The 14,021-nt window shown below is 51.2% G+C and overlaps 1 protein-coding gene across 1 annotated transcript in view; it reads right to left on the reverse strand.

Annotated features, from left to right (window-relative positions):
• Window positions 1-419: 419 nt before the first annotated feature.
• The window catches only part of SLC36A1 (solute carrier family 36 member 1), a 167,523-nt gene continuing 153,921 nt past the window's right edge, over window positions 420-14,021 (reverse strand). The window contains exon 11 of the mRNA XM_019840121.3: window positions 420-463. Coding sequence (XP_019695680.1) covers window positions 435-463 — 29 coding nt within the window. The 3' untranslated portion in view covers window positions 420-434. The remainder of the gene's footprint in view (window positions 464-14,021) is intronic.

A 14,021-nucleotide genomic window follows, 5' to 3' on the forward strand; every position in this document is an offset into this window, starting at 1 on the left:
GGCCGGAGTGAAAATGGCTGCTTTGAGAAACAGTGTGGCAGTTCTTAAAAATGCTAAGGATAGCATTACCATATGACCTAGCCATTCTATTCTTACATATCTACCCAAGAGAAATGAAAACACCTGTCCACGAAAAGAAACCATTAACAACCCCCCCACCCCCGCAAAAACAAAAAAAAAAACACAAAAAAAAACCTCATACACAAATGTTCATGGCAGCATTGCTCCTAACAGCTAAAAAGCAGAAAAAGTCCCGCTGTCCATCAACTGATGAGTGGATGAACAAAGTGGGCTATACCCACGCAAAGGAGTTTTATTATGCCATAGAAGGAAATGAAGTAATGATACATGGTACCACGTGGATGAGCCACAGGGGTGCATCAAAAACGTGCTCAGTGAAATAAGCCAGGAACATACCTCCAGTATGATTCCATTTATTCGCAACGTCCATCTGTAGGCAAATCTACAGAGACAGAAAGTAGGTTAGTGGTTGGCAGGGGCTGGAGATGAGATTTCCTTTTGGGGTGATGAAAATGTGCAAACATTAGATGGTGGTGATCGTTGCATAACTCGATAAATAATTGAGAGCCTTTGACTTGCACCCTCCTAACCAGGTGAATCTGATGGCATATAAATTGTATCTCAGGACAGCTGTTCAACATGAAAGCAGGCCCCAGGGTGGACAGCATATTAGGGAAGAGAACAGAGCTGTGCTGTTCCTAGGGCTTCAGTGTGAGTCTCCACTCTGCTGCTTTTTGGCTGTGGGACCTCGGGCAAATTAGTGACTTTGCTAAACCTCCGTTTCCTCAACGACGTGGAGGATCTTGGGAGTATCAAGCAAGAGCCTCTGTGGAAGGCGACACAGTGAGTGCTCAAAAAGCACCAGACGTGGGCACCCAAGTGGCTCAGCGGGTTAAGTGTCCAACTTCAGCTCAGGTCATGATCTCACGGTTCGTGAGTTTGAGCCCCACATTGGGCTCTGCACTGACAGCATGGAACCTGCTTGGGATTCTCTGTCTCCCTCTTGCCCTGTGCCTCCCCCAGTCTCTCTCTCTCTCTCAAAATAAATACATAAACTTAAAAAGAATTCCTTAAAAAAAAATCACCAGATATTTTTGTTGTTAGATGGGCCTTCACCTCTGATTCAAAGACAGTCCTTTCCATAAAACAAAGTGAACTTTATGAAAATCTCACTGGCTCGTCCTTTGTTTTTCTTATTTTGTAAAAACCAGTGAAAGCTTCTTTACTGGCCAGCACCTTCTCCCCCGCCCCCACCCCTCGGGGCAGCGGGGCACTGCCCACCCACGGCATCATCCCCCACTCTGAGAAGGAGACTACCAGGACTGGAAGAGCTTTAGGGATCATTTACTCCAGGCCTTTCCAAGCACATTTTAGGAATGGGAATCAGTCTTCACATGAAATTAAAATACTAATAATCATAATAACAGCTAATGATTCCTGAGCCTTCCCCATAAGCCAAGTATGATGTTAAGCATCTCACGTGTATCATCTCCTTCAGGAACCTTCCAGGTACTCAAGGCCACAGCGTTAGTAACTGGCAGAACCCTCAAGAGCCTATCAGCCTTATACAAAACATCTGTACTCTTGATCAAGGGGCAGTTGAAAGGGGCCTGATTCCAAGTGTTTGCATCCTAGCTGAGCTCCTGGACCGTAGGATATTGAACGGCCTCAGTTTCCTGGAAATGTGCATCCTTGTGATACAAATGCTGTGCAGGATTACTGCACTAGGCACTTTGCACACATTATTGCATGACATGCAGCCGACAAGGTGTGAGGGCTCAATGTTTGCTTTCTTTTTAAACATTTTTTAATTTTTTAGTATTTTTTTTTTAGAGAGAGAGAGAGCGTGATGGTGGGTGGGGGGAGGGAGGGACAGAGGGAGAGAGAAAGAGAGGAAGAGTCTTAAGGAGGCTCCCACACTCAGCATGGAGCCTGATGAGGGGCTTGATCCCATGGCCCCGGGATCATGACCTGAGCCAAAATCAGGAGTCAGACACTCACCCAACTGGGCCACCCAAGAACCCCAATGTTTGCTTTCGTTACCACTGCATATATCACCTCCTTATGAAGAAACCCAGCATGAGAAACAGATTACAGTAGGGTTGTTCCAGTTGAAAAGAGTGGGGTGGGGGGGTCCCACTTCTATGTGTCCTATCTTCTGCTTCTCCCTGCAAGGCAACCCCTAGGAACCCTTCTTTAGGACTCTAGGACTTCTTGAAGCATAGTTTGAAGCCACTCTTCTCACCCCAACCTTATTCATTGCGTAGATGAGAGAACTGAGGCCCAGAAAGGGGAGGATACCCGCCCAAGGTCACACAGTCACTCAGGGGCAGAGCTAGGATTAGACCCAGGGCTCCCTGATCCCAACCCAGTTGTTTGCTGCCCCCGTTGGGGGCCCCCAGGCCTTAGAGAGGTTGTGCTGCTGCCAGAACTCCCAGGTTGCCCCCCCACCCAGTCTCAGGGATAATCCTTTAATGAACTAAGTGGGGCAATTATGGGAGGGGAGAAGGAGGCTTTGTTACTTTTTGGTAACCAACTGGCACCCTACAGAGCCTCACTTACCATCAGTGGAGGAGCACTGAGACATAAACCCGCTGACTTTCCACCTCAACACCCCCCATTGGGCCCTGGGGACAAAGTGGTGATCGAGCAGCTCCTTCTGTGCGGCTTCCATCTAGTACGAGCAGTCGGACCCCAAACAAGCAAAACACTGGAGCCAAACCCCCAAAAGATCAATCACCTCAAGACATCTTCCAGTTTTCGGTTCTTTGTTCAAAGCAGAGTAAGGGGTTGGATCCTGCAGGTCGCACAAGACAAGGCCTGGCTGGTGCTGCTCCTTCTGCCGGGACTGGCACCTGTCTTGTCTGTGCGGCTGGCTCCTGGTGGCCCTGGGGCCCCTCCCAGGTCATCTGGCCAGAGCGGCCTTCCCTGGCCATGGTACCGGAGCAGCCCCGAGCTGCTCTAGCCCTGCCTCTGCTTTATTCTCTTCAGAGCGCACAGCTCACGACAATCATCCGACTGATCTATTTGCTGATGTGCTTGTTTTCTGTCTCTAGCCCCCTATGGAAGCGCTGGCGGGCAGGAAGTGTGTCTGTCTTGCTCACTACTGCATGCCCAGCACCCAGCGTGGCGCTTGGCATTTGGGAGGGACTGTGCAATATTTGTTGCCTGAGTGAGCGAAAGAAGAAGTGAAGAAGGCAGGTGCCAACAAGCGGACGTGGGGAAAGGACTCTCATTCCAGGTCTGTCACTAACTTGCAGTGAGACATTGGGCAAGCTCCTTGCCTTCTCTGGTTAAGCTCACGTTCTTCAACTGCAGAGTTAAAGAGTTAGAGTTAGCATCTCTTTTGGCTGTGTGCTCACATCTCCCTTGAAGGATTTTCACGCAGAAATATGACTGACTTGGCCTTGAGACATCCGTCTCACTCACGAAGCTCTATGTTCCTTGGAGGCAGAAACCAAGTTTTACCTACAGTCTAAGCCAGCACAATACCGGACATACAGGAGTAACTAATAGTGTTGGGTGAGTGAATGAATGAATGAACAACTGGATGGATGGATGGATGGATGGGTGGATGGATACATGGAAGGCGCTCTGAAGTTCCTTCCAGGGCTAGCGACTTGGAGTTCCAGGGTTCCTGTAAGCAGCGACAATGAAAGAGGAAGTAGGTATTCAAGTGTGTGTCTCCTTTGGCATTTTAGGTTGGACATCGTCCTCAGACTCTTTCCAAATCCACTTCAGGGGTTCAGGCTGTTCCGGCTCTCCCAAGCCCTAAGGCAGAGAACAATCTCCTCCACCACAGTTAAGACCATGGAGGGAGTGGTACAAAGGAGGCATGTGACACAACCTCATTAAAGAATATAAGACAGAAAATTATCTCATTATCCGCACAGCAAAGTGTGTTAAGGTGCTAGAGCAACAATCCCGTGGAAGGCTAGAGCCGCAGCAGAGGCAAAATATTACACTGCATTTGATGTTTTCAATCGTTTAAAAATGTGGCACCATTCTCAGGTGATAGGCGGTGCAAAAGCAGGTGGTGGGGGACTGGCCCCCGGGCTGTAGTTTACGGGCCCCTCAACTAGAAGGGAGAGCACGGCGTTGGGTGGCCTATCTGGGAAGCTTCCTGAAGGAGGGACATGGAAGCCAGGGAAGGACTTGGATGGGGGAGCAGCGGAGGTTTGAGACAGAGGTGAGAAACGCTAGCAGAGACCAGGGAAGCCATGAGAATGAGCAAGGCAGGCCTGGTGGGGCTGGGGTCAATGCACTCGTGTCCCATCCATAACCCGCAGCATCTGAGCTCCAGCACTTTGCGGCCAACAAGCCCCCCTTTTTAAATCATCCGGAATTTCAAGACAAGCCTGCCTTTTTCTGTAAAAATTCCCAATTTTTAGAAGTTGGCAAGGAAGTAAAGCTGGGGTTTTTTGTTTTGTTTTGTTTTGTTTTTGAAATTAAGAATTAAAAAAACAAAGCGTGAGTCAAATAGAACGTGAGGAGGGGTGACTGTGGCTCAGAGCCGCTACTTTGTGACTCTTGGCTCTGGAGGTTTATGGAGATGATGCAAATTGGAGTGGGGGTGCGGCGGGGGGGTGGAGGGGAGCTTCTTAACTTGGGAGTGTGCCTGCAAGGGCAGGTGGGCCCTGGGAAGGGGCGACTGAAATACACCCAAAACACAAGGCCTATGTTCCAGGAGACGTTTCAGGGGAAATCGCTGTTAAAGTAAGTACAAACATACTTGGGTAGATTGCAAAAATCACATAGTTTTCCTTTTTTTAAATTAAAAAAATTGTTTTAAATGTTTATTTATTTTGAGGGAAAGAGAGATAGAGTGCGAGCAGGGGAGGGGCAGAGAGAGAAGGAGCCACAAAATCCAAAGCAGGCTTCAGGCTCCAAGAGGTCAGCACAGAGCCGGACGCGGGGCTCGAACCCACGGACCGTGAGATCATGACCTGAGCCAAAGTCAGACGCTCAACCGACTGAGCCACCCAGGTGCCCCTAAATAAAAAAAAATTTTTTTTTAGTCGTCATTACATACAACGAAGCTCACTGATTTTTGTAGTATAGCTCAGAGAATTAGTTTTGCCTGTTCCTGAACTCCGCATGTTATAGAGCCTGTGCTGTTTGGGCTCTGGCTTCCTTCCCTCCACATGCGGTCTGAGATTCATCTATGTCATTTGTGCACACCGGTTCCCTGTTTTCCACGGTCGTGCAGTACTGCTCCGTTCACCTATTTTGCGACCAACGGACATTTGGCTTGTGTCCAGTTTTTGGATCTTCTGAGTGACATCGCCATGACCATTCCTGCGTGCGTCTCTTTTGTGGACACAGACCCTGGCTTCCTGGGGTACAGGCCCCCAGTGGACCTGCCGGTGGCGTGGCTGATGTGCGTCTCAGAGAAGGTAGTACTTGCTGTGAGTGGTTTCAGACTCTATCCCCAGACCACCAGGGACCCAAGACCACTCTCCCTTGCAGTTAGGTGACCTCACTGGAAAATTTGAGAACATTGTTGGTACAGGGGTAAGGACATGAAGAGGCAGAAGACGGAGGTCACCCAATGGTACCATTGCTAGCATCATTGTGCAGATAACCACATCGAAACTCTGAGAGCAAGCCGATTTGACTGATATCGGGTAAATATTAAGGGGAGGCCCTGGATTTAAATCCAGCATCCGCCAACTCCAGAGTCGTGTTTTTGACTGCTCTGCTCCAAAGCCTGGGCACGAGCACAGGTATTTTCACCTGCCCAGCATCTATTTCCCTCCTCTCACTAACAGTATCCAGATGTCCTTTGGGGAGGCATCCAGTACGTATTTGATGTGGTCTCAGTGGGCAGTCACTCCGAGTGCCCTCTAAGTACAGGCCTGGCCTAGCGCTAGGGTGACGGGCACCAAAGGTCTAAGGCACCTAGGGGGCAAAATTTAAGGATGTGCTCACTCTCAGGGTCAGACAAGCACAGGCTCAGCCTCCCCTCATCCCCGCCCTGCAAGGGACCCAAGTTCAGCCAACCCCACCCCCGTAAGCAATCTGGATGTTGAGAGGAGGGGTGTCCTTCCAGGGGGAGGGGGAGGCAGCCTGAGTGGCCTGTCCCTTCATTCCTGGTTCTTCTCTCTGGGGGGGGGATCTGACAGTCACCCCTGCCTTCTTAGTCTCTGGGCTCGTACCCGTGCATTAAATTCCCCTTCTGCACCAGGTAGGTGGGGTTGGTTTCCCCACCTTTTAAGGAGCCCACTATGTTCTCTGGGACATGTTGCCCAGAGTCTCCTTTTCCCCATCTGGAAAATGCGGATTCAATGCTTAGCACTCCAGCTGGAAAGCACAGCAAATCCCTGGAGAGGGGATGCCTCTGAGCCCTGCTTCCTAATCCTGGCTCCACACTGGCACCACCTAGGGAGTCTGAAGAGTCCGATGCCCAGGCTTGCACCTCATCCCAATGAATTCAGAATCTCTGGGGTGGGCCCGGGGAGCAATATTTTGTAAAGCTGCGCCCCCCCCCCCCCCCCCCCCGCCCCGGGTGATTGCAATGAACAGCTAGGGCCAAGAACAACTGTGGGAAACAACCTTGGTGTTTCTACAAGTACTTCTCCTGCAAGGCCCCATGGCTCCATGCCTGGGACTTTACTAGAAGCATCAGAGTGGCCTTCATCTGGGTGGCAGCCAGATGGGAGGAGGAACAAGAACCACTTATCTCCCTTAGGCCTCCCTTATCCCTGGGTTTTCAAGGATCCCAGCAGCAGCCTGGAGAAAGCCAGTGGGCTTAGCTTGAAATCCGCAGCCTGGGTCAGGCAGTTGTTGAGGGGTCTGAAATCTTAGAGCCGAGGGCCATCGAGAGGCCATTTGGGCCATTTCCTTGCCTCGGGTGGTGGGGGGGGGGGGAGGGAGGCACTGGCAGGGGCCCCGGAATAGGCAGCGGGAGAGCTGTGTTCAAGCCTCAACCCCACCACACTCGAACCAATGAATCTGGATGAGCAAAGCCGCTGCAAAATGAAGAGGTTATTTATCGACCAGTCGCTGTGTGCAAGGCGCCCAGCCGGCTCTCCTCAACCTGGGCACATCAAAGTCCTCTGATTCAGGGGACAGGGGAGGGGACCCACAAGCCACGCTTGTCAGTAGGCACCCAGGTGATTCTGCTCTTGCTGGGCTTTGGAGCTGCCCTGGAGGCTGGATTATCAGGGTGACTCTGAAGAGGAAAGCCGAGCTGAGCATCACAGCAGAGGGGCTGTGTCAGGGAGGATGGCATGCTTCGGATGGCGCGGCAGAAGCGTGTGGCCCAGACACAGGCCTCAGGCTGCCCCGACACACCAGGCCGCCGGTTTACTCAACTCACTCGGAGGAGTAGGATCTACAGTGTGTCATATAAATTCCGGGTCCTACATTGATTCCTCTATCAGTCACTCTTTTTTTTTTTTTTTTTTTTAATTTTTAAAATCTGAGTATGGCTGACACACAATCTCACATTAGTTCCAAGGGGTACAACATAGTGATTCAACTTCTCTACACATTATTCCATGCTTACTGCTGGTATAGCCACCATCTGCCACTGTCGGACAATGTTACAGTATCGTTGGCTCTATTCCCTATGCTGAAGGCAGTCCTTGCCTGCACAGGGAGGAACAGAGAGAGACGGAGACACAGGACCCGAAGCAGGCTCCAGGCTCCAAGCTGGCAGCACAGAGCCCGACGCAGGGCTCGAACTCCCAGACCGCAAGATTATGACCTGAGCCGAAGTCGGACGCTTAACCGGCTGAGCCACCCAGGCGCCCCTGCATGCGGTTTTAGGCAAGGCTTTGTCTCAGCTAGTCTTTCAGGCAGTTCTCATAATTTCCTGGGGAAGGTGGCACACTGGACTGATGATCTCTGTTTTTAGTACAACCCCCTCATTGGTTACATGGCCAGTAGGAGTCAATAAACAGAGGGGCCCAAATCTAAACATAGACATGTGATCCAAAATCCAATAATCCTGGACCAAGATTATCTACCTCTCTTCTTGCCCATCCATTCATCCATCATCCAACCACTCATGCATCCATCCATCCATCCATCTACCCATCCATCTCTGTGTCTGTCCATCCATGCTTTGCTAACTTACTTTCATCTGCTTATTTCCCTCGTCTATTTAATAAACTCATCTATTTCTATGTATCCATTTATCATGAGTTGGTCTCTGTAACAATCTCTCTATTCAGTTTAGCAAACATTTATTCAGAGTCTGTTACACTCTCCATATTGTACGTATTGTATCTGTTGCTTCCACTCTCCGTAGACTTCATCTTCCCACTGAATGCTTTTCTCCTCTGACCTTTCTGCAGGATCCATACTCTGTGTGACCGCAATCTCCACTTGCCTCTCTCCTGACCCCCATGCTTGTGAGTGGACCCCTTGTCCTTTCTTCTTTTTTTTTTAAGTTTATTTATTTATTTTGAGAGAGAGAGAGAGAGAGAGAGCACGAGCAGGGGAGAGGCAGAGAGAGAGGGAGAGAGAGGATCCCAAGCAGGCTCTGTGCAGCAAGCATGGAACCCGACACGGGGCTCGAACTCATGAACCATGAGATCATGAGCCGAAACCAAGAGTTGGATGCTTAACCAGCTGAGCCACCCAGGTACCCCCCTTCTTGACCTTTCTTGACTGCTTTCACCTGGTTCTTCCATTCCTGTCCTATGCTAGACTCTAGGCAAATATTGATTGACTGGATGACTGGACTCCTAGCTGAGATGTTTGCATCAATTCTTTTCCAGGGTTCCATATCCATTCCCAGTCTAGAGCTACGCACGCGGTAAGAATTTTATTCATAATGGTGGCCCTAAATTCATAGTCCTTGGGAGTTGGAAAGGACTTTTCAACTTGTATTCATTCAACAAAACTCGCATAGCTTTGCTTGAAAGATGTGCTTGTCAGGCATAGAGATTACTGATTATTTTACAGTTGGGGAGGGGGAAGCTCTGAGGACAGGGGCTTGCTCAAGGTCCCACAGCTATGGCAGAGCCTTGAGGACAGTGAAGAGATTGCCACTACTCTAGACCCAGACAGCTCCTGAATTCCCCACAGAGCCATATGGCGTGTGCTTGAAGTTCCCCAGAGCGGAGGTACTGGGAAATCACGATCTATCTTACCAGGTCAAACCAGTCTGGCTTCATCACGAGCCACAGGGAGCTGCCTTCTGGGGGGTAGAAGAGCCTGAGTCAGTCCCTGCCTGCACAGATGACATCAGGGTGACCGGGGGCTGGCAAGGGAAGGGGGGCATGGCCCGAAAGTATGGGCCCTGGAAGGGAAGTGGAGGGGACCTAGGAGGAAGGGAAGGGAAAGTGGGGGGCCCTACCTGAGCAGTGGAGTCCAGCCCCAAGACTCTCCAGACAGGCTACACTTCCCCTCATCCCTGGGAAATATCCTGCTAACTCTGCCCCTTGTCTACGTTACAATCAGACTCATAAGGTATGATGTCAGTGTTTATCTAGCTCAGTGGTTCTCAAACTCGAGTGAGCCCCAGAATGACCTGGAGAGCTCCAAGCGTGGGTGGATCTGTGTGAACTCCACGAAAAGACCCCACGACGAACTGCTGAGTAAGTCGTGGAATGACACACAAGATGCGATTTTCACAACCACTCTCCTTCCCCAGACACATAAAAGGCCCCAAATGTTATATATTTCCTTCTGGAATATCTATGTATGGATATAAATATCTACAAAGGTCACACACCTAGATGATTATACTGGTCGCCTTTGCAGTAGGTATTTGTGGTAGTAGCAAAGAGGGCTTTAACCTTCCATGTAATGTTTTATTATTTCACAAGGAAAATTACCATGTATTACTTATGTAAATGCAAAATTTAAATAAGATGTCTCCAAATTCGTTTGCCCATTTTATCTGGTTGGAAGTGCGAGGATCTGCATTTCAGCAAAGTTTCTGGGGGCTTCTGTGGAGCTGATCCATGAATTACATTTTGAGGAAAGCAAGTCTAGCCCACCATTGTACAAATGAGTAACTTGGGAGTCAGAGAGGGTAAGGAACTTGCCTAACTCCACACAGCACGGCAGCGACTGAGTTGATATCTGACCCTGGGATGTTTTACTCCAAGGCGGTGCTCTCTCTTATACACAGTGACCAGACAAGGAAAACCACTGGGGAACTGGATATGGAGGCAGCGTGAATGTATTTCCAGAGCAAAGTGGAAGGGGCTGGGGATCTGTGCACCTCTGAGTTAGGCCAGTTGGCAGCCTCTGTGGGGGAGGGGACACAAAGGACAGTGGTGGGGCCAGAAGGGCAAACATTGCCCATCTTTCTAACTTTTCTTTGAGATTCACTGTTCCAGCCTTTCACCCCTCTGCATTCCCTTGTCCCCGTGTGGTTTGGATTTGCATCTGAGCCCTGCCTATTTCCAGAAGGAGCAGTGGCTCCCGTGAGGACAGCCTTGGTGCTGGTAAGTGTAGGCAATCCCTTCTGTCTCCTGACCTCAGCTTCCTCGTCTATCACCTATGTAGTGGACTGAATCAGTGGCTCTTAAACCTGGCTGTGCACCCTCCTGGAGGCTCATTTAAGAAGCAGAATCCTGGGCCCCTCCGTAATGGGGGGTGGGGCCTGGGATGTGCTTTTTTTTTTTTTTTTAAGTTTACTTATTTATTTTTGAGAGAGAGAGAAAGAGAGAGAGAGGCTGAGAGAGAGGGAGAGAGAATACAAGCAGGCTCTGCACCATCAGCACAGAGCCCAATGTGGGGCTTGAACTCACAAACTGTGGGATCATGACCTGAGCTCAAGGTGGCTTAACCGCTTAACCGCTTAACCAACTGAGCCACCCAGGCGCCCCCTGGAATGTGCATTTTTAACACCCCACCCCCACTCAGGCCAGATGATTCCTACAAATCTGAAGTTAGAAAACCACTGGGTTACTAGTCTCTTTTCCCTGAGCAAACTTCTCTGCATCTTGAGCCTCAGGCGGGCCTAAGGCCTGGCCTGTGAGAAGGGCCTGGGGTGCTGAGGAACCCAGAGTGGCCAGCAATCCCCACTCCCAGGAGACCCTGGCCTCTCTCCCTGCCGCCTGTCTAGGCCCCTCGGCCTCTGTTCCGGGGTTCCCTCCCTTGGGCCGGCCTCTTCCTTACCTGGGTGGAATGTCTGGAATGTGGCTGGCGGGGGAGGGGGGAGACAGGGCTGGTCGGCTGCCAGCCCTGCCTCTGGAATTCAGGAGGGCCTCTGCCCTGCTGGCCTTGAAGTGACCTGGCAGGACGCATACACTGACAGTGGAGTGAGGGAGGGCTGTGAGGCCCGGAGCCAGCCAGCAAGTCTCATCAGGCCTCAGTTTCTTCATCTGTAAAACCACATCCTACTTCTCTACGTGCAGGGCTTCGCGGCCCTTCCAAAGGAGTTGGCATCTATTCATCCTCCGCACCTATCACGTTTCATTAGCGCGGTGCGAAGAGCTATGGGAAACTCACAGATGAATTAGACACCAAACCGATCCAGAAAACTACCATTTTTTTGCCTCCGGCACACTGCATAGTGTTTTACCGATTCATCCCTAATTGAGTCCCGACAACCCTTACAAGATAAGAACCATTACCACCTCCAGATGACAGATGAGGAGATTGCTATCCAGAGAGGTGAAGTAACTTGTCCAGGGCCACACAGCTGCACACATGCGATGGCAGAGCTGGGTTGGAATCTATCTGTCTAATTTCAAATCCAAACCTCACCGTGTGCTCCACTCCCCCCGACAAATACAGCAGAGGTGGGGGCGGGGTGGGGTGAGGACCACACGATATCCTGCCCTGACCTCACAGTGAGACCAGAACAGGACAGCCTGCTCCACAAGGGCCCAGAAACCCTTTAGCAGTTTGTGGGGAGGCCTGCTGGGGGAGATTAAGAGATGTCCCTGAGCAGGCAGCCTTGTGATGGACCAGTAGATGTGTGATGGATGACAGTCTGGACAGAGGCCAGGCAAGAGCAAACAGAGGGTGTGGGGCTGGGGCTGGGGAAGAGTGGGCTGGCTGACGCATTCCCTACAGGGCCTAGGGCAAAAGGATGCTGAGCAGAACCTCATTCCAAACTATCGAGATTTCCAAGGCAGAGACAGCCGGAGCACTGAATCGAGTCCTTCCTAAATGCGGGTGGCAAGCCCAGGGATGCAAATCCCGTGATTTGGTTGGAGCATAACCTCAGGGTGGAGGCTAGAAGCACTTGATTAACTTAGTTCAAATCCCCTCTCTGCCCTTTAAGGGCAGGACGACCTTGGACAAGTCACTTTAAACTCTCTGAGTCTCAGTTCCTTCCTCTGCAAAATGAGAATGGAAATAATAGTATCGCATCAGGAAGATTTATTTGAGGAGCAAAGGAGATGATGCTTGGCCGAGCACTTAATAAATTATAACACACGCCAGTTATTATTATCACAGTTATGATTATTGCTGTTGTCACTACACAAGAGGGAGAAATGGGGGTTGAGGCTGGAAATGTGGTTCATGGTTGTGGAAAGGGGGACATGGGAGCTGTACTGGTTCCCTGGTCAGGGCCACATCCGGGCCCCAAGTCTGGGGGCAGGTGAGGTTGGGGATAACATCAGAGGTTCTGTTTCAAGACCTCAGAGTGACTCCCCCCGCCCCATCCCAGCTTCCTGTTGGGGTGACCTAAACAAGGCCACGGAACCAGCCAGCCTGGCTCCAGTAGCTCTCAGCGTCAGAGCCCCACCTGCCCGCGCCAGCCTGGGGCGGGCCGACCGCGGGCTGGATGAGCAGCAGGTGAGCTGCTCATGCTCACCGGCCTGGCCAACAAGGCCGGACGCTTCTCCTGGCAGGAGCCTGTCAGAACTGCCAGCTGGGGGTCAGGATGAGCTGGAGAACCCGGTGGTGCCCAGATGCCCGTGGCCAGCAGGTCTGCTGAGTGTTTGATTACATTCCCGAGCACCCCAGGCAACGCCAGGGCTGGCTGTTCCAACTCCTGCTGGGTCCCGTCTGTCCGCTACAGAGCTGACATCCCAGGCTCAGCCCCCACGGCCCACCTGCCTTCCACCTTCTGCTTCTCCCTCTCGGCTGCAGGCTGCAGCCCTCACAGAGCCAGGTGGCCTGGGCCCCGATGACTTCATCCTCCTTAAAGGCATCGTGTCCCTTTGATAGCCAGGCCTCTGGAGCCTTTCCTGTCCACAGGTCCATAGGCCAGACTTCACGATCTCCATTCTGTACCTGTCTCCCTGCCTCATTCCCATCCTGCTGTGCGACCCTCTCCAGAGAGAAGGCAGTGTGATGGAAGGGCCCCTAGTTGTGGAAATGCCAGTTTGCATTTCAAGTTCATTGACGTGTTGTCTTAAAGGAGCCAGTCCGTCAGCCAACTGTCCCCCGTGAGCTGAATCTTCTCTCAAGAAGACTGGTCTTCCAAGGTGGACCCCACTCACTAGGGACCTGCTCTGGGTATGCGACACCTGTGGGTGACGTGGTGACGCCACGGTTCCCTCCACTGGGTGACCGCCATTCCTGTTTCCCCAGGACTGTCCTGGTCATAGCACCGAAAGTCCTAGTCCCTGGGAACCCCTCGGCCCTGGGCCAACCCACATGTTGGTCAGCTGACCCTGCACACACATCTGTGATGTGCTGTCTGTCTCGGATGATTTGCGTCTATGGTTTGTGCTGAAGAAACCTGAGACTTTAGGACACCCCAAAAGGAACCAAAAGGATTCGTTCCGTCTGTTAAACATGCAGATAATATGATCTGTGCTCTCAGACTTTATAGGTGCCCTGGAGTTTGCCACCTAGTCAGAGATTTTATTACTGCTCAGGTACCCCACTTATACTCTCTGCCCCACAGCGAATGTGGACGGATTGCTCCAGAAAGGAAAACCTAGGAGGGAGGAGAAAGAGTTCACCCAGTCCACAAAGGCAATACAGCTTTCCTCGGGCAGGTAAAGGCAGTGGACAGAGACTATTTGCTAGGTGTCTCTTTGGAAGCCTACAGTATCCTTGTAAAGAATATTAGAAATCTAGGGGCGCCTGAGTGGCTCAGTCGGTTAAGCGTCAGACTTCAGCTCAGG

This window comes from Felis catus, chromosome A1, assembly GCF_018350175.1.
Source record: "Felis catus isolate Fca126 chromosome A1, F.catus_Fca126_mat1.0, whole genome shotgun sequence".
NCBI lineage: Eukaryota > Metazoa > Chordata > Mammalia > Carnivora > Felidae > Felis > Felis catus.